Below are 24,143 nucleotides of genomic sequence, written 5' to 3'. Positions count from 1 at the left end.
AGGGGTTGGGAATGGGATGAGATTCAAGGTCCCAACACAAACCATTCTGTGATTCTGTGATAACGTTAAACCCACAATTGCGTTGGAAACTGCAAAGATTTTCTGGAAGAAAAGAAACTGGAAGACTTTCTGCATTTCACTGTTCTGTGTATGTGGTACTGTCTAGAATTGATTACTTTGGCTTTTTCCCCTGCAGCCTGGCATCCACCGTTTTAATTAGTGAGTGCAAGCATTTATTTCATAGAATCCCTGAAAGCTTTGGGTTAGGAGGGACACTAAGGATCATCTAATTTCACTCCCTACCATAGGCAGGGACACCTCCCATTATCTCAGGCTGCTCCAAGCCCCAGTGTCCAACTTGGCCTTGGACACTGCCAGGGATCCAGGGGCAGCCACAGCTTCTCTGGGAATTCCAGCCCAGGCCCTCTCTCCCAGGGAACAATTCCTTCCCAATATCCCATCTCTCCCTGCCCTCTGGCAGTGGGAACCCATTCCATATGTCCTGTGCCTCCATCCCTTGTCCCAAGTCCCTCTCCAGCTGTCCTGGAGCCCCTTTAGGACCTGGAAGGGACTCTGAGCTCTCCCTGGAGCTTTCCCTTCTCCAGGTGAGCACCCCCAGCTTTCCCAGCTGGTGAAGCTTTCAAACAGCTCCTTTGTTTCCAGTGTTGACTCCTTTGCTGGCACAGGAGAAATTTGTTTGGTTTGGGGTTGTATTATTTCTTTTATTGCCGTGGTGTTGGTGGGAACAGAGGATCTGGTCTGGCTTGACAGAAACGCCCCTCCATCCCACCCCCCAAACAAAGTGGGAGTGTGAGGAACACTTTAAGTGAGTGAAGTTTGGCCTGGAAAATGCTGGCGTGATTGCCTGTTTTTCTATCCCAGTAGATAACTTTTTCCTATTGAGAGCTGAAGTTTGGTTTTTTCCAGAGCTTGGAATCGCTTCCATCAGCTTGGTTTTAATCATCTGACCTAGTGCAGGAGGAGAAGGCGATGACTGCCTGAACATGTGATCCTTTCCCTGGCATGTCCCAGTCCTTGCTTTTATAGACATCGTGTTTTGGTCTTCACACAAAAGTGCCAGATTCCCCAAGATGGTGCAAGTTGGAGAGAGCCAGGAAATAAGTGAAACAATATTTGTGGAAGGGCTCAATAATGGACACAGAGCTTGGCACAGGGGAGGAGTGGGAGGGTAAGGAGAAAACACAGGCATGGAGAGAGAGAGATAGGAGTAGAGGGAATGGCTTTGAACTGAAAGAGTAAGCTTAGACTGGATATTAGGAAGAAATTAGTGATGAGGCACAGGGCTTGGAGTAAACTGCTCTAGTGGGAGATATCCCTTCCCACAGCAGGGGTTGGAAAGCAATGGACTTTAAGGTCCCTCCGAACCCGAAGCGCTCCATGGCGATTCTGTGGAAACCCTGAGATGTTTTGGGGAAACTAAGCTGAATCTTTTGAAGGCTACACACCATGCAGAGCAGGGTGGGCTGTTTCTTTCACAGCTCCAGAGCAGCTCTGCAGATTGTGCAGGCCTGACTCCAGAAAGCACCAAGGGAGAGGCACCGGCGGCTGCTCATCTCTCCTGTAACCACTCACCTTCAGCCAGGCGGGTTTTCCACTTCTCCGTGCCATCACCGGATGCAGGACAATATTTATGGCCTTCAAATCTGCCTTCCTGAACAAAACCAAGGAGGGAATAAGGGGCCTGGCTCTTGGGTGAGATGGTGGAAAGCCTCTCTGCAGGTCCCACTGTGAGCTTTGCCTGACCTTTGGTTGCAGAGGAACCGTCAGGGAATTTTTTCCTTTGTGAGTCACTCATTCCCAGCCAAGATTAGCTGGAAGTTACCAGAAGCTTTTCCTTTTGCCCTTCTCGTCAAGGGCTGGATGGAAGAGGAGCAGGATGGGCGCTTTGGCAGGGCCAGAGGCACCTCAGGCACTGAGCTCAGCGGGGAGGGAAGGACGTCGTGGGGAATGTGGATCATCTGCTCTGTCCGAGCTTGGAGCAGGGCTCTTCCCAGCTCTGGCTGTTTTATAGCCACAGCTGGAAGCTTCTTGGGGATGCTTACGCACGTTGGTGGAGGGATAACAGCACAGGGAAGCAGCTGAGCCTCCCAGCTCCTCGTGAGCCTGAAATCCTCACCCATGGGTGTGCAATCCCATTCCCAGTTTTCCCACCATCTGAGAAAGGACTGTGTGCATCCCTAGCACAGGGAGTGCTGGGCTGTGCATCCAACATAGACAGGATGGGCAGGGAAGCAGCAGCAGGGAAAGGAACTTCGTGAGGGTGTTTGCTGTGCAGTGATCCTGAAATTGTTCTCTTTCCCCTGACAGAATGAATTCCTACATTGAGTGAGGGATAGTAGCACATCTGAAGGATCAGCATCTAGTTCAGAGACACAGGGTGAAACTCCCAGGCCATTCCTTTAGTTTCAGGGAGTGAAAATCTTTCAGGGAATCTTCCAGACAGATTTTGCTGTGCTGTAAAGAAATGTAATTCTTTCCCAAAGATGTCTAGACTTGATAGTTGTCATGTTGATGCTGAATAAAAAGCTGCTTCTTGCTTTCATGTGCACCCACCTGCCTATGGAATGGCAGGTTTGCCTGCAGGATGCCCCTGGAGCTGCTCAAGGTCGGGCTGGATGGGGCTGTGGTGGAAGGTGTCCCTGCCCATGGCAGGGAGTAGAACGGGATCATCTTTAAAGCCCCTCCCAACCCAACCCAGCCCATTCCATGATTCCGTGGTAGCTCACTGGGCCCAAATCACATAGTCCTTTAGTGGGGCTGCTCTAAGTATAGCCCTGATGGTGCCCAGAGCTTCTTTTGGGTGGCCTCTCCATGCTAATTCCACGTTGATTCCTGCTCAGCAGGGAAAGCTGGGTGTGTTTCAGTTCTGCTGCTGGGGTTGCTACCTGCTGATCCCCTGTGGCACCTTCCCCATGTCACCAAGGGTGCTGCCAGCAGCAGCATGGCTCCTGCACAGCATCTGCTTCCCTTGGACTCCAGAAGGGCCAACTTCCAGCCCTTGCTATCCCAGCTCCTATTCTGGGCCTGCCTTCCTGCAGCAGCCAGCCTGGAGGGGCTCCTTCTGCTTATTTCTGTGCCGCTCTTCCGCAGCACGCCTACTCCTCGCAGCCTGTGTCCCTTTCAAGAGGAACTTGAAAAGCCCAGAGATACCAGGTGTCTGCCTCTGTCTGGATTCTGGGATGACAGGATTATTCATCTTAGGAAGCTGCATCTGGGTACAGTCAGTGGTAAAAGACCAGACTGAACATTTTGTGCCTCGTTACTACTCGAACGCCTTGGAACTTGCGCTATTTCCAGACGGCTTCCTGTTCTTTCTCAGTGACCTTGCCTCACTTTTCTGGCACACTGAGCCCACTCCAAAACTTACACCTTAGATCCTGCGAAACTTAACTTCTGATGGAAGCAACCCTGGGGAAAACTTTTGGAAGATCAGTGTGTTTGCTCCCTTTGAAGGGGGTGGGTGGTGACTTTTCCTCAGCCTCAAAGTCAGGATCTTTTGTGAGAGTAGTGAGGACAAACCTGCACACTGAGGGGTGGGTTCTGTCAACAAATCCATGGAGCAGCTTGGACACCTTTTACCCCATCACTTGGTTGATATGCCTGCATCAGGCTGGGATAATTCAGGCATCTTCCTACCATCCAAGCAGGAGTGAAGCTGGAATGCTTATCCAGGGAAATTTGTCTGCTCTGGGCCTTACAGAGCTACTGGAAATAAGTAGAAGAAATGTTTCCCTTTGGTTTCTTCTGAGATGAGCCATGGTTGGCTGGCTGGAAGGAGCACAATGGGAACTCCAGAAAAATCTAAAATGCGTGCGGGGCACCATGGTTATTTTTTGGTCAGTTTGGAATTTCAAAGTAAATGGAAGCAGAAGGGATGTTTTGGCAGCTTCCACACCCGAATGTTCAACTCTAATTTTATCTTATTTTTGAATTTAGAAAACAATTTGAAGTAGTCAAAGGGAACACAGAGCATCAGTGTAGGAATGTGAAGTGAAATGTGGGATTGTTTCCCAAAGTGAAACATGGGATCTTATCACCTGGAGCTGGCAGGAAGGGAACCTCACCGTCATTCCCAGTCCTGGAGACGGTTTCATCTTCTAAACCCAAGCACCAGACATTTTCAGTAGGATGCATCTGACCAAGATCAGTCTCCTGCCCAGGGAGCTGCTGGCTGGGAGGAATTGCTTCCATGCGGAAAATTCCCTGCCCATGGGAATTTCTGGCGTGGGATTAGCCAGCTGTCAGGTGCCCAATGGTGGGAACGGGGCATGTGGGATGCATGTCCCAGAAAAGAGATGAAAGGTGCTCCTTCTCCCAGATCTTTGTGTCTTGGCTGCTGCTGGAAGCCACAGTGTTCCCCCCTGCCTGTCTCCAGCACAGCTGGTTTATTCTGCCTGGTGCTCCAGGAGATATCCTAAACAGGCCACCATGGAGCCAAGAGAGTGGATCCTGTGACTGGAGCCACAGCTTGAGACTTCTGTAAACAGGATGGTGGGAGCATGAAGCACAGCATCCAGCCAGCATTAGGATTGCTGTGAAACAACCCAACAAAGCAGTGCTCCCAGAAATCCATCTCCCAGAAATCCCAGTACCTGTGCTTTGCTCCCACCCCTAGCCAAGGGATTTTAGGGGGATGATTTGATGTGTAGTTTCTTGGAGAGTTTTTCTTCATCCTCAGCTATGTCTTGACTTTATTTTTACAGAGCCTGAGTCCAAAGATCATTTTGAATACGTGATTTAAACCCCAAAAACTGTAGAATTTGTCCAGGACAGGTGGCAGAAGAGCATTTCCCTGATATCCCCCTGTGCTGGAGCTGATCTCAGGTGTGGATTGAGATGCAAGCTGGGAGCTGGACACAGCTACTTTGCATGCCAGGGAATATTTATCATCCAGAAGTGTTCCAACTGCTGTTCACCCAGGCTTGTGCTTATCTCCACAGTTATTTTGCTCTCCCTTCCACTAATTGCAGCTATTCAAAATATCTCTTATAAACACCCAGGAGCCAGTCTGAGCTGGGAGGGAGCAGGAAGGATCTCTGTGCTTAGCTTCTTGTTTGGCAGCTGGAGGAGTGGTTGTGGAAATCCACAATTGCAACATGTCACCATTAAATCCATCCTTCTCTCAGGGAAATGGGATCTTGGTGTCAGCACTCCATGCTTCCTGGGAGGGCACCACAAAGACTAAAGAGAACCATTTTAGCTGCATTTCTCTTGAAAAGAGGTTTCTCTGTGACAGTTTCCTTACTGATAAGGTGTCAGTCCCCCTCCCAGGCAGACAAGCTGGAGCACTGAAGACAATTAAGGAATGTGGTGGCAAAATCCTCTGGATCAGGGTAGGCTTACAGTTGATAAATACCTGGAAATGCTCTGCATTCTCCCTGTTACCTTTATTAATATTAATTTATGCTAAAGGAGAACCAGCAACTCTAACTGCAGGTACAGTTGAACATTTGTGCAGTTTTCAGAAATAGTGGGAGCAGTGAAATTAAGCATATGCAGGAATCCCCATAGTTATGAATATTTACAAATATTGATTTTGGCAAGAGCACCTAATTCAGATGTTCTGAGCTCCCTAATGCAGTGTGTTTGTGTGTGTCTGTCATACAGTGCTCCTCAGACTTGGGGCTGAGCTAGTTTCAGATCCAGGGATTTCCCTTGGTGAATCACTTTGCAATGAAATGTCAGTGTTTGGGAAATACAGTTGGGGAATAAACCCCCTGCCCCAGCTGGATGTGATGAACACACAGGGTCTGAGTGGGCAGTGCTGTTTAAATTTGCTTTAAATGAACCAAAAAATGATGTTTTTCCTGACACCCCAACAATTCCACCCTCTGCATCCCTGGGAGCCTTGTCCAAATGCTCCAGGAGCTGTGGCAGCCTTGGGGCTGTGCCTATTCCCTGGGGAGCCTGGGCAGTGCCCAGCACCCTCTGGGGGAAGAGCTTTCTCCTGATATCTGGCCTAAATTTCTGTTTTCCCATAACATTCCTGGTAAGTGTGGAGAAATAGCCCTGAGAGGACACCCGGATGGATTTTATTTTTTTGTTTTCCCGGGCTACAGCAGACACCAACAGTGATTTCTTTCCATTTTTCATGAGTACAATTGGAGACGTGGCTTCATTATTTTATATTTTTTAAATTTTTTTTCCAACTTTGAAACCACTTGAAAAACTGTATTAAGAATAGGCTTTGTGGAAACTGGGGTCAAAATGAACAGAGACAATACATCCCTAATGAAACTTCCCTAAACCATCCGGTGACAAATTGAGCTTTTCATTCCCGTTTCACTCCAGATGTCAATGAAAGCACAGCTCCTTCTAAAGCAGCCTAATGTATGTAAACCATTGCTGGAAGCAGAGCCTGCAGAGCCTAGGAGACTGCAGATGGAGAGAAAAGGCTCCTGATTCCATAAAAATAACAAAACCTGTTTTACCATATTGTGCATTAAATATTGTTCATTTGCATACTTTCCATGGCGAGGTTCTCAAAGCCCACCATGTGGTGGACTTGTTGGAAGTCGGGAAAGAGACTCTTTCCCCAAATGGAGATGTGTTAGTAGAAGCTGCTGCTTAATTAGAAAACAAAAATAGCTGGTTTCCTCTATTTTTTCCCTCCTTTTCTAGGTTTTTTTTTCCAGTGTAGATTTTTGATTGTTTACATATAATTCAGTAGAATTAGGAGGGGAAGCATAGGTGCAGTCACTACAAAATAACTGGATTTCTGGTGTTTTACAACAGTCTGCCTGCTTGGAACAGGCAACAGCAGGGATTCCTCCATGGAGAGCTTCCAGCAGATAGCCAGGCAGATTGTAAATACCTCTTAGATTGTTTTTTTTTTTTTTTTTGCATTTTTATATAGAATGGTGTGATTTTATTGGTATTTATTGTGTATCTGTGGCTGAAGCATTGGGTGATGCAAGTGTGCAATGCCAGAGATTATTCAGAGGAGCCTAGAATATCCAGAGATGGAAGGGGTTTACAAGGATCGTCAAGTCCGACTCCTGGCCCTGCACAGGACACCCCAAGAATCTCAGCTAAAGGGATTTGTTAGAAAGGATAAGGATTTGGCAATAAGGTCTCACAGATATGTATGTATAACAAAAAGATCTTTGAATATAGAATCTGAAAAAAAAAAATAATAGCAAGTTTTAATATAGAAAAAAAAATTTGCTGAGCCAATCTTACTGGATAACTAAGAAGGCAAAGAGCAAGTGAGTTGGAAAGGGTTTTTATAACTCAAAGCAAAGGATAAATCCAGCTCAAACAAAAGATGATTTTACCAAACAAAAAGATTTTCACAGGCAAACAAAAAATGCCATGTTGCAAGTAAAAAAATCTCAACAATTTCCACTGCAAGAAAACTAAAAAAACAACTTCTGACTTTCTAACTAACAACTTCTAACTTAGTAACATACTAACGTTTTGTAATTGGAAATAGTAACATAAATATGGTGATGTTAGTAGTTATGATTGGCTATAAGTAATAGTAAAAATATTAATAAGCTGTCATGTTTTAAAATGCTCTGCAATGAGACGTATATAATGTATTGTAACCGAAACTAAAGTTAGCTTCAAGCGAACCCACACGCATTAAAAGGAAGATGTGCTCAAGGAGAAGGAAGAACTTTGGGGGGCGGGATTTCCACGTATGCAGGAGCTGGCAGGGTTTGGAGAAGGATGGGTTGGGATGTTCTTGGAGAGAGCAGCTTCCCTGTCGTAACAGCCATGGCTTGGACCCTGCCCATAGCAGGGGTGATCTTTAGGGTCCCTTCCAACCCAAGCCGTCCCACAGCTCCGTGCTCCCGGCCCCTCGGGGGTTCTGTGGGAGCCGTGGGTGGTATCGGAGCACAGGCCCCCGTTAAGCACGGCCCCAGAGAGCTCGGGGCTCGGCAGCTGCCAGCTCCCCGTCAATCCCTTGGTTTATAAGCTGCCAACGTAAAGAGTGCGGGGTGGGCGCCGTGCTCCACGGGTTCCGGAGGGCTCCGGAGGCCCTGACATTCCAGGGGTTTGCGGGAGGCCCAGGAGCGGCCCTATCCTGGGCCCCGGCCTGCGCCTTGCTGGGCAGGGTGCAGATTGAGCTGGGAGGTGAAATGGCTGCTTTTCCAGGGAAAAACAGGCTTCAGCCCCACAGAGATTCCTTTGCTCCTCTGCAGGCTGCTGGGGTGTGGTGTTTGTCACCTGCTTTTCTACAGCCTCGAAGGACATGGGGCGTCCCCTCGGGGTGTTCCCTTCAAACTGCCAGCCTCAGTCTCATGGGGATCCCCTCTGCACCCAGACAGAGGGCTCTGGGACCCCCTCTGCATCCAAACGGGGCTCTGGGATCCCCTCTGCACCCAAACAGAGGGCTCTGGGATCTGGGATCCCCTCTGAAGCCAAACAGAAGGCTCTGGACTCTTGGATCCCCTCTGCACCCAGACAAAGGGCTCTGGGATCCCCTCTGCACCCAAACGGGGCTCTGGGATCCCCTCTGCACCCAAACAGAGGGCTCTGGGATCTGGGATCCCCTCTGCACCCAAACAGAGGGCTCTGGGATCTGGGATCCCCTCTGCACCCAAACAGAGGGGTCTGAGCTGGGCAATGCACCCCAAATTTCCCAGGTGGGGACACTGACACCTCCCTGCTGCTGGGACCTTGGGAGCCCAGGGGGCATTTGCACAGGGGCAGGAGCCTTCAATGCTTCCAGCCTTGAATGTCCCATCTGATGGAAGCTTTGCAAATAATTGTCTTAGACATGGTGTCTCCTGATTATTCCCATGAATGTGGGGGAGTTGAGAGGGCAGGGAAAAATCCTTCCTGGAGAAATTGTTGTGGGAATTATTTTTTATATCTACTGGAGCAATTCTTTTTATAATTAATCATGGAATCTCAGCGTGATTTGAGTTAGATGGGACATTAAATTCCATCTTGTTCCACCCTCTGCCATGAGCAGGGATACTTCCCACTACCCCAGGTTGCTCCAAGTCCCATCCAGCCTGGCCTAGAACACTTCCAAGGATGGGGCAGCCACAGTTTCTACATTTCTCTGTGCAACAAATAATACTGAGGGTGCCCCTAGTGGGGTTTTATTTAAAATCAGGCGATGGAGATAAAAGGAGTCCCATGTTTGTCCTTCTTTCCATGAATGAAGAGCTGTCATTTTCAGCTGCCTGCAGCCTCTGCTTTGGCTCTGGGAAGGCTGATGGTGTTAATTTGCTCCTTTTCCCTGTTCTCTTCTCTGCAGCAGCAGCAGGAGATGCTGGCCATGAAGCATCAGCAGGAACTGTTGGAGCACCAGAGGAAGTTGGAGCAGCACCGGCAGGAGCAGGAGCTGGAGAAGCAGCACCGAGAGCAGAAACTGCAGCAGCTGAAAAACAAAGAGAAAGGGAAAGAGAGTAAGTGGCCAGAGCACCACTCCTTTGGGTAGATGGGAGCCATGAAGGAGCCTCAGAAAGCTGGAGGAACCTCCCTGAGGGTACAGAGAGCTTGTGGGAATAGAGGGGAAGAGAGAAACGCGTTTCTCCGCTTTATCTTCATTTTTGTCTCACTAAATGCCATTTTAGCGTTTTTCAAAAGGAAGCGTATCCTCTCTTCCCTTGATTTAACATTTTTTGAAGTCTTTTTGGCAGCATTCCTAATGGAGGCAGAATATTAAGCCCATAAAATACACCAGATGCATGCTACACTCCTTTTCTCTTTCTGCTGCTCTGAATTTCACTCTAAGATGTAGCCAAGTTCTCAGCTCTCCCCTTTTTGAAGCGTTTCCATTCACAGGGGATTTTTTTTCAGGAGGTTACAGCTTGTGGGTGCCTTTCCCACTGTGTCATTATGCACTTGAGGAGATCATTGTGGCCTCACAATGTCCCTTATCAGAGACACTCTGGGCTGCTTGTTTGGGTTTTTTCTGCAAGTGAATGGGGGGAAAAATACCTTAAAAGAGTGGCATCAACTCCTCAGGTCTGGTTTCACCATGGGAGAAGTGGTGGAAGGAAGATGGGATGCTGGCTGGGAACTGGGAGTAAAATAAAGCTCCAAGAACCTTTTTTCAGTAGGAAAAGACTGGGGTCTAGGAGACCTTTTTAAGTGTTAGGAAGACCAGGGGTTCAGAATACCTAAGCATTTCCAATTCCCCCTGCTGCTCCCATCAACTGTTGATGTTTGGTCCATGTTTTGCTGGGCCTCTCCTCAGAAGACATACCTGGCCATGCTCATTAAAGTAATCCGAAAAGAAATTAAAACGCCTTAAATTGCTGAAAAATGAGAGAAAAGCATCTTTTGGGTGAAACACAGAGGTGTAGAGGAAAACACCCAGGATTTCGGGATGTTAAGTTGAAGATCCTGTTCTCATGGCTACAGTTTTATTTTTAAATTACTTTTATTTAAGAAGTGCTGTGGTGTAGAATCATTATTGCACCTCAGCTCTTAAGGATACTTAAGTTATTTTTCTCACATCACAAAATTTGGCAAAGAGAAGATAATATTGTCCTGATCTGAAATATGAAGAGAGTGTGAGAGAGATGGAGTTTGTTCTCCTTCCTTCTTAGCCCCTCTGCTCTGGAGCCGGGGTGGGAGAGCTGGGGGTGCTCACCTGGAGAAGAGAAGGCTCCATGGAGAGCTCAGGGTCACTTCCAGTGCCTAAAAGGGCTCCAGGAGAGCTGGAGAGAGACTGGGGACAAGGGATGGAGGGACAGGACACAGGGAATGGCTTCCCACTTCCTGAGGGTAGGGATGGATGGGATACTGGGAAGGAATTGTTCCTTGGGAGGGTGGGCAGGCCCTGGCACAGGGTGCCCAGAGAAGCTGTAGCTGCCCCTGGATCCCTGGAAGTGTCCAAGGCCAGGTTGGGCACTGGGGCTTGGAGCAGCCTGGGACAGTGGAAGGTGTCCCTGCCCATGGCACAGCGTTGAAATTAGATAATCCTTAGGGTCCCGCCCAGTCCCAGGCTCTCTGACGTTCTATGATATCTTTTTGCTTCCATTAATGAAGTAAGCCTTACACTCCAGAAATACTGAACTTCAGGTGTTCTAAGGAACAGGTTTATGCCAAACTGACAGAACACAGCCAGGTTTGAGCGTTCTAAGGATGCTAATGGATTAAGAATGACACATTTTAGAGGGAGAAGGCTTTCAAGCGTGGATTTGTCGCATCTTCTGCTACTCAGGAACAAATCTCCAGCTCTTCTCTTGAACTTTCCACCAAACCTGTGTTTGTGGAGCTGCTGAGAAATGCAGGGCTCCAAAAAAAGGGAATTTTCTCACTTTGGTGTTTGAACCATTTTACACCTACCGGCAGTTCCTTGTGGGAATGCTGCAGCTCCTTGCTCTTGGGGAGAGCCCAGGATTTGTTCTCCCAGCATGTCAAATGTCACCTTGTCATGGGGCAGGGCGCAGGACACGAGAACATGGTGGGGGGGAATCTTTTAGTTCTTGTTCCCAGCGGAGCAGGCAACTTCCCTGGCCTTTTCCTTTCCTCCCAGCCCAGATATTTTCCGTTGGAGCTCCTGCCTTATGTCACGGTGTGGATGAACCATCATTTTCCATGTGTCCCCTTGCCAAACTTGGGATGCATTGCTCCGTCAGGAGCCCTGCCTGGGAGTCTGGCCTGTCAAGTCGATGATCACTGGGATCCATCATAACAGGGGAACAGCCTGCTCTCCATTGTGCAGGAAATCAGGATTAGGGATTACACAGTTGACATTTTAGCTCTGCAGAATGACTGACTCGCTTTCTTTAAATTTCTTTTCTTTTTTTTTAGTGTTAGGTTTTCTATTTGAAGCGAGAGCTTGTAAACAAAGCGAAATGTTACGTCGGTCGTGGTGTGCACAGAGGCTTGGGAACAAAGAGGTCCCTGTTTACAGGAGTTTTCAAGACAAAACCTACACATGAGCCACTGGACTCATTCCCCTTTTGCTTTTAGATGTGACATTTAACAACTTGAGGGTGCACAAGACCCCTTTTCTTAAAAAATTTGGTTCATAGAGAGATGGGATACCCCGGACAAGTGCTTTATTCTGACCATGCTTCTATGCAAGTGTAACATCCTCTTCTGGTGAAATAAACCCAATTTTATCTCTGTTTTCAAACATAACTTGTGATTCTATGCCAAGCTAAAGGGATAAAAAGGGAGAGCTCCTTTCTGGAGGCACTTTGTTCTTCTCTCTTTGAAAGCAAAGTTCTTTTTTTTTTGGACTGGAAATGAAAGATTCAATTCAGGATCTGTTTTAGAAATTTAAAATTTCTTCAAGTATGTGAATTGACTTAATAACCCTTTTTAAATTTTTTTTCAATCACAGGTGCTGTGGCAAGCACAGAAGTGAAGATGAAATTGCAGGAATTTGTGTTGAACAAGAAGAAGGCTCTGGCCCACCGTAATCTCAACCACTGCATATCCAGTGACCCTCGCTTCTGGTACGGGTAAGTGGTGCTGGGCTTTCTGCAGGGTTCAGCCAGTGCCACCTTTTGTCTCCAGTTCCCTGAGGTAACATATCTGATGTGCTGGTGGGATGAGCCAGCAGTGATGGGAACACTATGCATTCCCAAAATGTGTTTTCCAGAGGGTTCCAGTGTGAGTGGTTTTCGTGTCTGCTGTGAATGGTCATGGTGCTCCGTGAGTAGGGAGACGTCCTTGTGTCATCTGTAATACACAATTATTCTAACGAGTTCTACAGTCAGAGATCAGCTTTTATAAGTCCTCCAGCTTTTCACCCAGGATTTGATCCCACCTGGTGATGTAAAACTTGATCTTTAGTCAAATGAGGAATATTTTTTTATGTTCAGGAGCTGGAATTTGGGGATCCTTGTGGGTCCCTTCTAACTCAGGATATTCTGTAATTCAGTGAATTTCTGCAGCTTAGGATAGTTAGGTGCATTTTAAAGCTTTTAACGCTTACTGTTCTCCTTAATCTCTTAAAGTTGGAAGTTTTGTGTACTTGGCTCTTACTGGAAACATCCAGTGGGTCCATTCTGCACTTTTGATCACAACTGCCCCAGCATCTCCATTTTCAACTGAAAATACTCAACTGCTGGTCTCCAGTTTCAATTTCAGAAATCAACTTTTTCATTGTACTAAAGACAGTTAAAAAATTTGATGTGAATTGGAAGTTTCTACTGCTGTGATTTTGTCACTGTCTTTCTTAAATAAAAAACAAAGTGTTTTGGATGTTGGCGTTAGTGACCTTAAAATTCATGAAATTTTGAGTAACAAAAGTAATTTCATTTTGCCATGAAATTCGTGTTCAAGCTGAGGCACTGACAGTGTTTTAAGTCTTAAGAAATGAATGTGTGTACAGGGAGGATGAGGTCATAGCCAGAAGATGTTTCCAAATTCCAGAAACTGAGCTGCAATGAAATTTGAAAGCTATCCCAGCTCTGGGCCAGGACAGAAATGCTGAAGTGGAGTTGGCAGAAGAATTCAGATGTTGTTGGAGGCAAAGTGAGATTGAGCAGTTTTAATATGTCTCTGAAAATCTAATCTGAGACTTGGGGATTTCATTAAAGGTGGTTGAAGACTCTGAGCCTCCATTTCTGTAAAAGTTGGTTAAAATAACAATAATGCCGGAGTGGTACAAGGTCAGTTAGAATTCAGGGTGCCCAAAGAAGCTGTGGCTGCCCCTGGATCTTTGGAAGTGTCCAAGGTTGGACACTGAGGCTTGGAGAAACCTGAGACAGTGGAAGGTGTGTGGCACTGGATGGGCTTTGAGGCCCCTTCCAACCCAAAACATCCTGGGCTTCTTCATGAAGTAGAGACAATGCACAAACCATTGCACAAGGATTTCAGGTTGTGCCATCCCCTCATTTTCCATCTGTTTTGTGGTGGTGTGAGGATTGGTGTCCTGGATTTTAACCTAAGATGGACAAAGCCTTGGGGCCTCACAGCTCTTTCTCAGTGCTGAATCGAGGGTGGCAGATGGCAACAGCACAGGATTTTTTAAATGCACCCTTCACTTGTTAAGGCAGAAGTTCAGGATTTTTTTCCCTTTCCATTCTATTAAAAAAAATTATTTTTTTTTCCGAAAGGACAATCAACCTTTAAATTTCTGACGTATTAGTATTTATTGATATGGCATCTCATGGGTTACCAGCTGAGCTCTGGAGGCATTCCTGTCCCCACATAACTGTGCTGTGATGCAGTTGGGTGGTGGTTGGGTTGAGCACACGCGAGCAGGTCTCGCAGGAGATCTGCTCCATGCTCCCACTGTGAGCAGGCGAGGCAATTAAGTGGTAACAGATGCTGGGAGAGCCTCTTGAAGCAATATGCCTGCTTTTAAGCACTTCCCTTGGTCTTGTTAAGGTTTGTGAATTCCTTTTTTCTTTTTTTTTAAATGGAAAGCGTTGCTTGGGGGAAAGAAAAGTCTCTTAAGGGTATTGAGCACCATGATGGTCTGACGTCAGTGGCTGTGACAGGAAAAATGTTCTGCTGGCACAGAATCACAGAAGTATTAGGGCTGGAAAAGACCTCTAGGTTGACGTATCATCCCTGGAAATGCTCAAGGCCAGATTAGGCAGGGCTTGGAGCAACCTGGGATGGTGGAAGGGGGTGAACAAGATGGTCTTTAATGTCCTTTCCATCCCAAACCACTCTGGGATTTTATGATAGGCAACAGCAGAGGAAGTTCTCTGGAAATGCATTGTCAGAGTGTCCCTCCCCTGGATTCTGAACCCACTGGGCAGCCCAGCTCCCAGGAATTTCTGTTCTCTGTGATTCCCCTGGGAAGCAGCCACTCTGTGCTAGCAGCCTTGAAAGGGAGTTTAACTGAATATTTGCATGGTGGAGAGGTAGAGAGGTACAGTTATACTTTAAATTGCACGTTAAATTATACATTGAATGATCCCAACATCCATGAGTGTGAACACAAAACATTCCAGCACAGGTACAAATGTCTGACTGTATATTCAGTGCACCTTGCTGAACATGATTGAAGGATGAAATATCAAATCATGGGATGATTAAGGTTGGAAAAGACCTCCAAGATCATCTCTCCAACCTTTCTGTCTGTGCGTGTGGATGTTTGAAGGAGCTCAGGGAGCAGGGGATGTCTTGAATGAAGGGATGTGCTTTCAGGAATGCCTGCAAGCTCCATGCAGTGTCCAGTTTCCTCCCCTCCCAGAGCTCTGACATTCCTGAAGGGGCATGCAGACCAGTGCATGCTGCTGGAAACTGCGTCAGAATCCAGTACTGGAGCCAGGGAATGTATTCCTGTTTGCAGAGCTCAATATCTGTCATTCAGCAGCCCTGGAGCACATCTAAACAGGCCCTTTGAATTCCTGCACATTTCCTGACAAAGGGATGAAAATAGCTTCAATGTACTCGATTGTGCTGCTTAGGTCATGAGTAAAAAAAAAAAAAAAAAAAAAAAAAAAAGGTGTGGGGGGGAAGTCTGTTGCTCAATGTAGAGGCAAAAATGTCATTGTGCAACTAGATGAGGCTCAGGGCTCTTGGATCACAGCATCCAGGATTCCTGGGAGTGAAACATCTCTGTGTGCTGCCTTCCCATGGAATGAGCAGATCGGAGCAGAAAAAGCCATTTCTGTTCCCAGGAGGGATTTTTTTTTTTTTTTTTTTTTTCAGTTTGGCTCTGTTTTGATTGCAGGTGAAGGCTGAAGTGTGCATGGAGGCATTCAGGGATGGGGATGTGGCATGGTATGGGGTGGGTGTGCGAAACACAGACCTGCAAGAGCCCCAAAAATAATTTTTGATATCTGGATAGTGAAAAGGGAGGATTGGGAAACCACAGTCATTCATACCTCCAGAGAATCCCAGAATGGTTTGGTTTGAAGGGATCCTAAAGGCCATCCCCTTCCACCCCCTGCCACAGGCAGGGACACCTCCCACTAGAAGAACTGTAGGAGTAGAAAATGTTGATGTTTGAACAAAATTTGCAGAAGGTTTGGGTTTTTTCTTTTTGGTAATTATATAGAAAATTCAATGTGTTTTCCTAGTATTTCATTAGCACCTTATTTTTTGCAATTTTGACTATTTTGCTTTAACTTGCAGTGGAATTGATGTTGTGGATCTCAGCTAACAGTCAACTTCTGTGTTGAGTTTGCACTCAAGGGATTATTACTGCTCGAGAAACGGTGTGAATTTCTGCAATATTCAGCAGGGGATGGCTCCTTTTGGTTACTTGAAGAACCTTTTGTAGGAGAATATTTTCAGCTTGGTTTTTAGGCAGTATAAAATTTAAAAAAAACTTTATTTTCTTTTAAACAAAATGCTTCCTTTCTGTTGTCCCAAATCCTTTAGTATTCAGAAGAAATAGGGGGTTTAAATTCTGTTTATTTAAAGTGAAGTTGTGAGAGGCCAGTGAGTGTCACCTGCATGGCTAAATTAGTCGTTCTGCTGATGGAGCTGCTCTGCTGACTGGAGCCTTCTCCCAGGCTGGTGGAGCTCCTGAGAAACAGCAGAGCTGGGCACAAGTCATTAAGCAGGAAAGATGCAGCCAACAAACTGGTAGGAGGCTGAGAAAACTCATTCATTATTTAATATCCTCAGCAAACAGACTGTAATTTACTTCCAGCAGCCTGCTCAAACAAAGCCATAAATCATCATCTTGGGGAAGTTCAGCTGGGAAGGTGCTGAGTGTTTTGGCCCTGACTCTACTGAGCTCTTGGGGTGGGAGGACAGGCAGGAGGAAAGGCAGGGGCCACCTGTGTGGTATGACTGCTGCTGGCCAGGTTCAGTGCTTCAGCCTTGGGCTCCGTCTGCTATGCCTGGGTTTTATTTTGGGGAGGGAGATGGTTCACTTGGGCTGAAGTTGTGCTGAGATTCAGGAACACGATTTAGCAAAACCCAGCCCAGGTACAGTCTTAGAATTTATACTCATGGTTAAATACCTGCATGAGCTGAGTTAGGGTGGAGTCTTACACTGGAAACTAAGTTAATTACCTTCCTGTATATCAGATTTTAGTGGGGTTTTTTTGTAGGAATGCCCAGGAGGAAAAAGCCAGATCCTTTGCCTTTGCCCCGTTCCCCACTCTCCGAGGTGGCAGGTGCTGTGCTCGTCCCCTCTGTGTGCCACTGGTTTAAAGCTTGTCCCTTTTCCTTCTCTTTCCTTCTGTGCAGGAAGACCCAGCACAGCTCTCTGGACCAGAGCTCCCCACCCCAAAGTGGCGTCTCCGGCACCTACAACCACCCAGTCCTGGGGATGTACGATTCCAAAGATGACTTCCCACTCAGAAAAACAGGTAGGGCTGCCCTTCTCTCGTGCTGCTGACCGTCACGCTTGGCCCTCTGACCTCCTTCTCCTGAAAAAGAAGGGGTGTTGCCAAAAAGCTGGAGATTCCAGGCCGTGCTTTGTTTCCCAAGCCCCCTCTCTATCTGCTCCCCCTTCACCTGTCACTGTGCTCCCAGTGTCCCAGGGTGCCTGGGGCTTCTCTGGGCTGTGTGAGGAGCGTGGGAGGCAGCGGAGCCGCATGTCAAAGTTTGGGAGATGTTTTCTCAAACCCAAAGCTCGTGCAGAGATCCACATGTCTCCAGCCCAAGTATGCTTTTCTGAGTGAGGAAAGTACTGAGAAGAGTTCATTTCTTGGGGGATTTGCATTTTACGTACGAGTTTGTACCTGAGGTAAATAAGGAGGTTTTTGCCGGGGCAAATGCCAGGGCTTCCTGTGAGGGTTTGGTTCACACCTAGACAGTTCTCTCTCAGTCTGGCCTCTCCCTGCACGGTGGCTGAGCAGATCAGTTATTCCTCAAGCTTGTATTATGTCAACCAGGTTGTTTGGCTTGGCTGTGCTCCTCAGCTCCGTAGCACACAGCTGAGCCAGCACAGCCTGGGCTCCCAACCCAGCCAGCTCAGGGCTGCTGCCTTCGGGGAACGGCGCAGCTCTGAGAGTTCAGCCTTGCTCAGGGAGCAGTTCTGCCCACTGGCCATGCTGGGAATTGCTTCAGGACAGCAGAAAAAGTTTCTCTGCAAAGATCACACAGTCATCAAAATTGGGAAAGCCCTCTAAGATCATCCAACCTTCATCCAGCACTGCCAAGGCTGCCTCTAACCCATGGCCCCAAGTGCCACATCCAGAGGTTTTATAAACACTTCCAGTGATGGTGATTTCACCTCTGCCCTGGACAGCCTGTTCCAATGCCTGACCAGCCTTTCAATGATGAAATTTTCCCCTTTTTGGGAATTTTTCACTATGAACCATAGCACCTGCCCTGCTGGATGGATTCCCATCTGTGCAGTTGTCTTCATTCCCCCTTGGGTTAGTTGGTTGATGAGTGACAAACCCTTCAGCTGTACAGAAACCCAGTCAAAAATGGGCTCCAAATTGTAGGCTTTCCCTGGGAAAGGTGCCCCTGTGGCTTTGGGGGTGGTACTTTTGACTGTGCTCTTCCTGGAGAACTCCAAAAGCTGAGCTTAGAAAAGTGGATTTGCTGAAGGACAGGGCATCCTCTCCTCTCTGTTCCTGGGTAGTAGAAGAGCTCCCAGGCTGCCCTGGGGAATCACAGTGTTTCCATGCAGGGAAGCATCCTTTGGCACCAAACCAGTCACCTAGGGCCTGTGAGCAGCCTGATTCCTAGAGATTTTTAGCTCTTTCCTGTGCCTTGTGATACCAGGTGATTCATACCTACCCTGTTAGCATTCCCACAGTAAAAAAAATGGGCTTTGACATGCTCCCAGACCTTCCTGGCTTGTCACCTCAAGGCACCTTGTCAGATTGGCTTTGAGCAGCATTTGCACTTCTTGCTCTCAGTGTCCTAGAAGGGAATTCCTGCAGGAAAAGGAAGGCATCTGCACATCTCACCCTCTGCCGCTTCTCAAACTGGGATCTCACCAAAGTTCCTGCTGAATGAACTGCTGTCAGACAGGAGGAATTAAGGATGATAAATGGAGCTAATCACATTATTAAAGAGTGGAAGCCACCAAACCCATTGTTGTTTTCCAGCAGGAGAACGTTCAGCTGATTTTGGTTTTCCCAGAACACTGGCTCTTGTTCTTTTTGGGCACCAGCATTAATCTCCTGGGCACTGGTCTTGGATGCAAACGAGTTCACTTTTGTAAGGTTCAAGGGAGAATTTTTTTTTTCATTGTTTTCTTTTATTTTCCTTTCAACACAACAGCACTTCAGGCTCTGGTACAGCAATATCCTGCAGAATTCCCAGTGCCAAGAATGTTAAGTTGCTTGGAGAAGAAAGGCTCCTGAACAGTCTGGTGTAAACAAAAGGCAGGGAAGGCTGGAGCCCATCCTAAATAAAGTTCTTTATTACGGGTGAGCTTTTCAGATTTTTGGCACCAGGCAACGCTCTGGCTTTGTGTTGGTAATTTAAAACCGCCATATCGTGTAGTCCAATTTTATTAAATTTGATTAAATATTTGCAGCTCAAATAACAGAGCCCATCACAATACAGCTCTGATTACCAGGGCTGGAATCCAAGCAGCACCGTTGCTGGGGAGAGGGCTGCTTAGGGGGTGGTGGGAAGGCAGTTGGAATTATCTTCTCCCAGTCTGCAGAGCTGGGAGCGTGTCCTGCAGGTTGAGACATTTTTGGGAAAAATAAATATTTCCCATCCCTGGAAGTGTTCCGGGCCAGTGTTGGACAGGGCTTGGAGCACCCTGGGATAGAGGAAGGTGTCCCTGCCCCTGGCAGGGGGTTGGAACAACGTGAGCTTTAAGGTCCCTCCCAGCCAAAGCCAATCCATGATTCAATCAGATTTGCCATTTCCCTGCATTTTAGCAATACTCTGTGTCTTTACTCTTATTTCGAACATCCTGATGGTCACAGGTTATGAGAGAGAGAGAGAGAGAGTGAGTGTGAGAGAGAGAGAGATGGTGATGTGCAGGAGTGATCTCTTCAGAGTCCTTGAAAGCCTTCAGCAGGGGGAAGAGTCAGCTCCTGCAGCATGCTCCTGATGCCTCCCGTGCCCTGAAATCCAACTGTCTCTGATTTGTTTTTCTAAATTATGCTCCAGTTTTTTGGCTGTTTGGTTTCAGCCAAATTGTTTTCCTGGTGCAGTTACTAATTGCTTGAATCCTGTTCTTAGCTTTGCTGGGGGATTAATTTCACTCTGCTCCTTCTCTCCAAGCACTTTGGGGCTTTTCATTTTTTTTTTTTTTTTTTTTACTGAACTAAGATTGGTTTGGTTGGTGCTGCTCCTGCCTTTGCTGTTACATACTCGGATTAGCACAAGGATTTTTATTTTCCCTTTTGGAGAGTTTACTTTGTTCTGTGTAGGATTTAGCGTTGGAGTTTTATTGACAGCTTTTGTGAGGGGAAATTCTAAGTGACCTTTTCTGCTCCCAGATCAAGGTTGGTGTTTCCCAAATTTAATAACATTCATTATGTGCTGCAGTGGAGTCCTGTAAGGAAAATCTCTGGTGAATCCTTACAGAGTGATTTTAGACTTTGGGTTGGGACAGCCTGTTTTGATAACCCCAAGACTTGTTTGTCAACACCTTTCCTGGAGCTGCTGAAGTGGGTTTTTGTAAAGCTTTTCAGTTTTGCATTTCCAAGGAATCCTGTCCTCGTTTTATCCCTGGGAACAAGGTGGTTGATGGCATTCCCTGCTTTCTGAAATTCGAGTAGTGGATGTATTAGAACATGCTGTTACTTAGAAAGCTGACACCACCACCATAATGCATATTTAAAGGGAATTATTTCACTTCTTAACATGCTTTTCCTCTTGGACTCGATGATCTTAGAGGACTTTTCCAACATAAGTGATTGTGTGACTCCATGATTCTTTTTCCATGCAAAAGAGAGGAGCCTGAGAGTGGCCAACATCCAGCATCCCATGATATTGTTGGTATTGCAGAAAAGTTGAGTTGTTTGGGTATTATGTGCAGCTAAGCAAGTGAAATTGCTGTGAATTTGTTGCATTTAGAAAGAAATAAAAGGAGAAATGAAAAGAATTGTCAACAATTATAATGCTGCATTTGTCAAGGAAAGTGTGATGTCTCTCTGAGCTGGTTCTGATTATTGGGGTGTTTGGAGTGGTCTGTTTTAGGACAAAAGGTTGTTTGGAGGAAAATGGACCAGTCAGAAACCCTGGTGTAATGTGGGAGTAGAAGCCAGAGAAAATCTTGGAGCTCTCTGTGGCATGGAGTGTCACTCCTGTTCGAGAGCATCTCTGCTTTTCCACCCACGTTGTCCTTGCAGCCAGTATGGTTGGAAGCCTGGCTTCCCACAGACCCACGCACTCAGAGGAGGCCCTGACTCCCAGAGAAACCCCTGCTGGAAATACCCTGTCCTGCTCCAACGGCAGTCTGTCTGATCCAAAAATAACACTTAGATTGGATCTTGGGGAAGATTTCTTCACTGAAAGGGTGGTCAGGCAGTGGAACAAGCTGCCTGGGGCAGTGGTGGAATCACCAGCCTGGGAAGTGTTCAAAAATCGGGATGTGGCACTGGGAGACATGGTTTCTGGTGGTGATGGATTGATGGTTGGACTTGGTCATCTCTGAGGTCTTGTTCAGCCTTAAGGATTGTGGAAACATGAAGACACTTCTTGTGAATGGTGTACCAAAAGAGAAACCTCTTCCAGGAGGAGACCAAACAAAATCTTGTGGTTTAGTGTCACCTTTGGGGGATCCCAGCCATTCAGGGAACTCACCCTCCTCTTCCTCCTTGGTCATCCCAGCTCCATCTCTGCTTCCCAGGGGCCTGTACTGGTCATAGAATCCTGGGATTGGGTTGGAGGGAACCTCAAAGCTCATTCCATTCCATCCCCTGCCATTCCAGGGACACCTTCCACTATCCCAGGTTGCTTCAAGACCTGTCCAGCCTAGCCTTGGATCTGTCAGGGATCCAAGGGCAGCCACAGCTTCTCTGGGCACCCTGTGCCAGGGCATTCCCACCCTCACAACCAAGAATTTATTCCCATTATCCCACATAACCTTTTCCCTCCTTCAGCTTGAGCTCCCTGTCCTTACGGAGTTTTCTCATGGATGTTACAAGAGAGACAGGTAATTCTGTTGGCTTTTCCCTGACCAGTAAAGCTTAGTCTGAAACTTAAAAAAAAATTAGTAACATCCCTTTCCAGTCCTCACCTGCTGAAATAAAGATGTTCAAGGACTGGGAGCAGGAGTCTCATGCTGCGTTGTTTGCTTTTATTCCACAAATGTGGACGGGCAGTGGGAGCAGGGCCAGCTCTGCCCGGGACATGGTGGGGTTTTGACTTCCACAGACTTAATGTCCGATTAGTTCAGCAGCTTAGGGGCTGCAGTTCTAGGAAAAAAACAATGGGAATGACATAAATGTTGGAAGAATTGGATTACATGGGTCCTGTTGCACTCAGTGACGTATAAGAGGGTTAACTTGGGTTGGAGCCTGTGAAAAGCAGGGAAGCTTTTGGCTTATGTTCTGGTTATTAATTTACTTGGAGGAAAGCAAAATATTCTTTGTATAAATCCTTATTATAGGCCAAATTAAGTATGTCAGTGTTTAAGAAATTCCACTGGCTTTGTGGGAGCTGACTCAGATTTGGGCATGGGCTTCATTTGCTTGCTGGAGGGGAATTTTGATAATTTCATGGCATTTGTTTTAAATATTTCACCTGGAGATGTAGAGGAGCAGTAATTTTTTAACTTAGGTTTTGTAATTTAGTCTCCAGTTTTTAAGTGCTAGCAATGCTTTGTTTGGGCATATTGCCTGACAGGGTGAATATGGGGAGATTTCCAGTGGAATTGGTGTTCCTGAGGCAATATTGAATCTGCATTGCATACTGTCAGGTACTGATGCTTCTGTGTTGTTTAAATTCCTGTTTTACACTTGTGAAAGACAGCTCTCTTAATCTTAAAAATATTGTTATTATATAATAGTTTAAAAACCATCCGAACAAGCGTAAGTTCTTTTACTGTATAATAGGTTTTATGTAAATTCTGTGAGTTTGAGGCTGTGCTACACTGCCTATGCTGAATTTTAATTCACCTACTTTGAGCTCTGGGGCACCCAATTAAATCTGTGTAGGGATTATGCTCTCTGAGGTCCTGATGCCATGTTAGATTTGGGATTATATCTGAGGGATAAACAACAAAATCAGAGCGGGCTTTAAATAGACCTTTTGGTGTTTCAAAACTTGATCCCCCAGCGGAAGGGCAAAACACAGAGTGATTTTGCCTTGAAATAGTTTAATCTGACAAATTCCAATACGGTGTTTTGGCAATCACTTACACTGGAGGTATTTTCTCTTTCAAGGCTGTCATTTTCTGTGTTTGTTCACCTCTTTTTTATGTGGAAGGAGATTTTTTATTGTGGCTTTAAATATGGGGTGCGTTGGGTAATCTGTGACCCCAAATCTTTTGTTTCCCTGCCCATTTTTAAGGTGTTTCAAACCCATTCCTGGTCTGTATTTGAAAGCCACCTAATTAATTGTATGTTCCCAACAGACACCATCCCTCATCTGAACACCAGGAATAAAAATTGGGCTGAAACACAGCTTTTACTGCCGTGTTTTCCTTTGTCAGAGGACAGATCCTTCCAACAGCTGTGGCATAAGTTTAGATTCCCTTGATTTAAAATGGATATATCAGCATCCAGCTGTGACACCTTCCCCTTCCACAGAATTCCAGAGTGGTTTAGTTGGGAGAGACCTTAAAGATCATCTCCTGCCAGCCATGAGTGTGGCATCCAGGCAGCTATTAGTTCTCAGAAATTGAGACAAATTAAAGCTGAGAATATGAGGTGGTGGGATGAGGTGTGTACCCAAACACTGCTTTTAAAATCCTAAGTCAACTTCTGTTTTGAAGAGAACTTGGAGGAGTTGCTGCATGGAGCCTGAGCTTGTGTTTGAACTGGTCCAGTCTTTAATACTACTCTGGGAGCAGATTTGCATTCAGTAGTCCCCTGCCATTTTATATGCAAATTCTCTCTCTCTAAGATAATTCTCCCCTTGCTAATGCACTTCATTCAGCATTTGAGGCATCATCTTGAGGAAGCACTTTTTATTTTAGTGCTCCCTTTATCTCTTGCTGGTGTTTTTTCTGTCCAAAGCATTAATGATAAAGCTCTTTCCTTTTTTTTCTTCCTTCCTCCCAAAAATTCCATCAAAACACTGTGTTGATGGCTTAACTTCAAGCATTTGATCTTGAATTCATCAGCCTTCTGATTTTTCAAGCCCTGCAATTAACGTCAACAGGCTTGATCTTTGACGTGACCCGGTGGTCAGGGGAAATTTAGCTGCAGCCAGACTGAGTTAATTCAAATCAGTTTTAAACC

The 24,143-nt window shown here is 46.3% G+C and overlaps 1 protein-coding gene across 1 annotated transcript in view; it reads left to right on the top strand.

Annotated features, from left to right (window-relative positions):
* The window catches only part of HDAC4 (histone deacetylase 4), a 172,703-nt gene that overhangs the window by 93,125 nt on the left and 55,435 nt on the right, over positions 1-24,143 (top strand). The window contains exons 5-7 of the mRNA XM_062506782.1: positions 9,239-9,389; positions 12,287-12,407; positions 17,056-17,177. Of these exons, the coding sequence (XP_062362766.1) occupies positions 9,239-9,389; positions 12,287-12,407; positions 17,056-17,177 (394 nt within the window). The remainder of the gene's footprint in view (positions 1-9,238; positions 9,390-12,286; positions 12,408-17,055; positions 17,178-24,143) is intronic.

The sequence above is a fragment of the Cinclus cinclus genome, chromosome 21 (assembly GCF_963662255.1).
Source record: "Cinclus cinclus chromosome 21, bCinCin1.1, whole genome shotgun sequence".
Lineage (NCBI taxonomy): Eukaryota > Metazoa > Chordata > Aves > Passeriformes > Cinclidae > Cinclus > Cinclus cinclus.
Note: the sequence above shows the minus strand (reverse complement) of the source record. Positions and strands in the feature narration are given on the sequence as shown.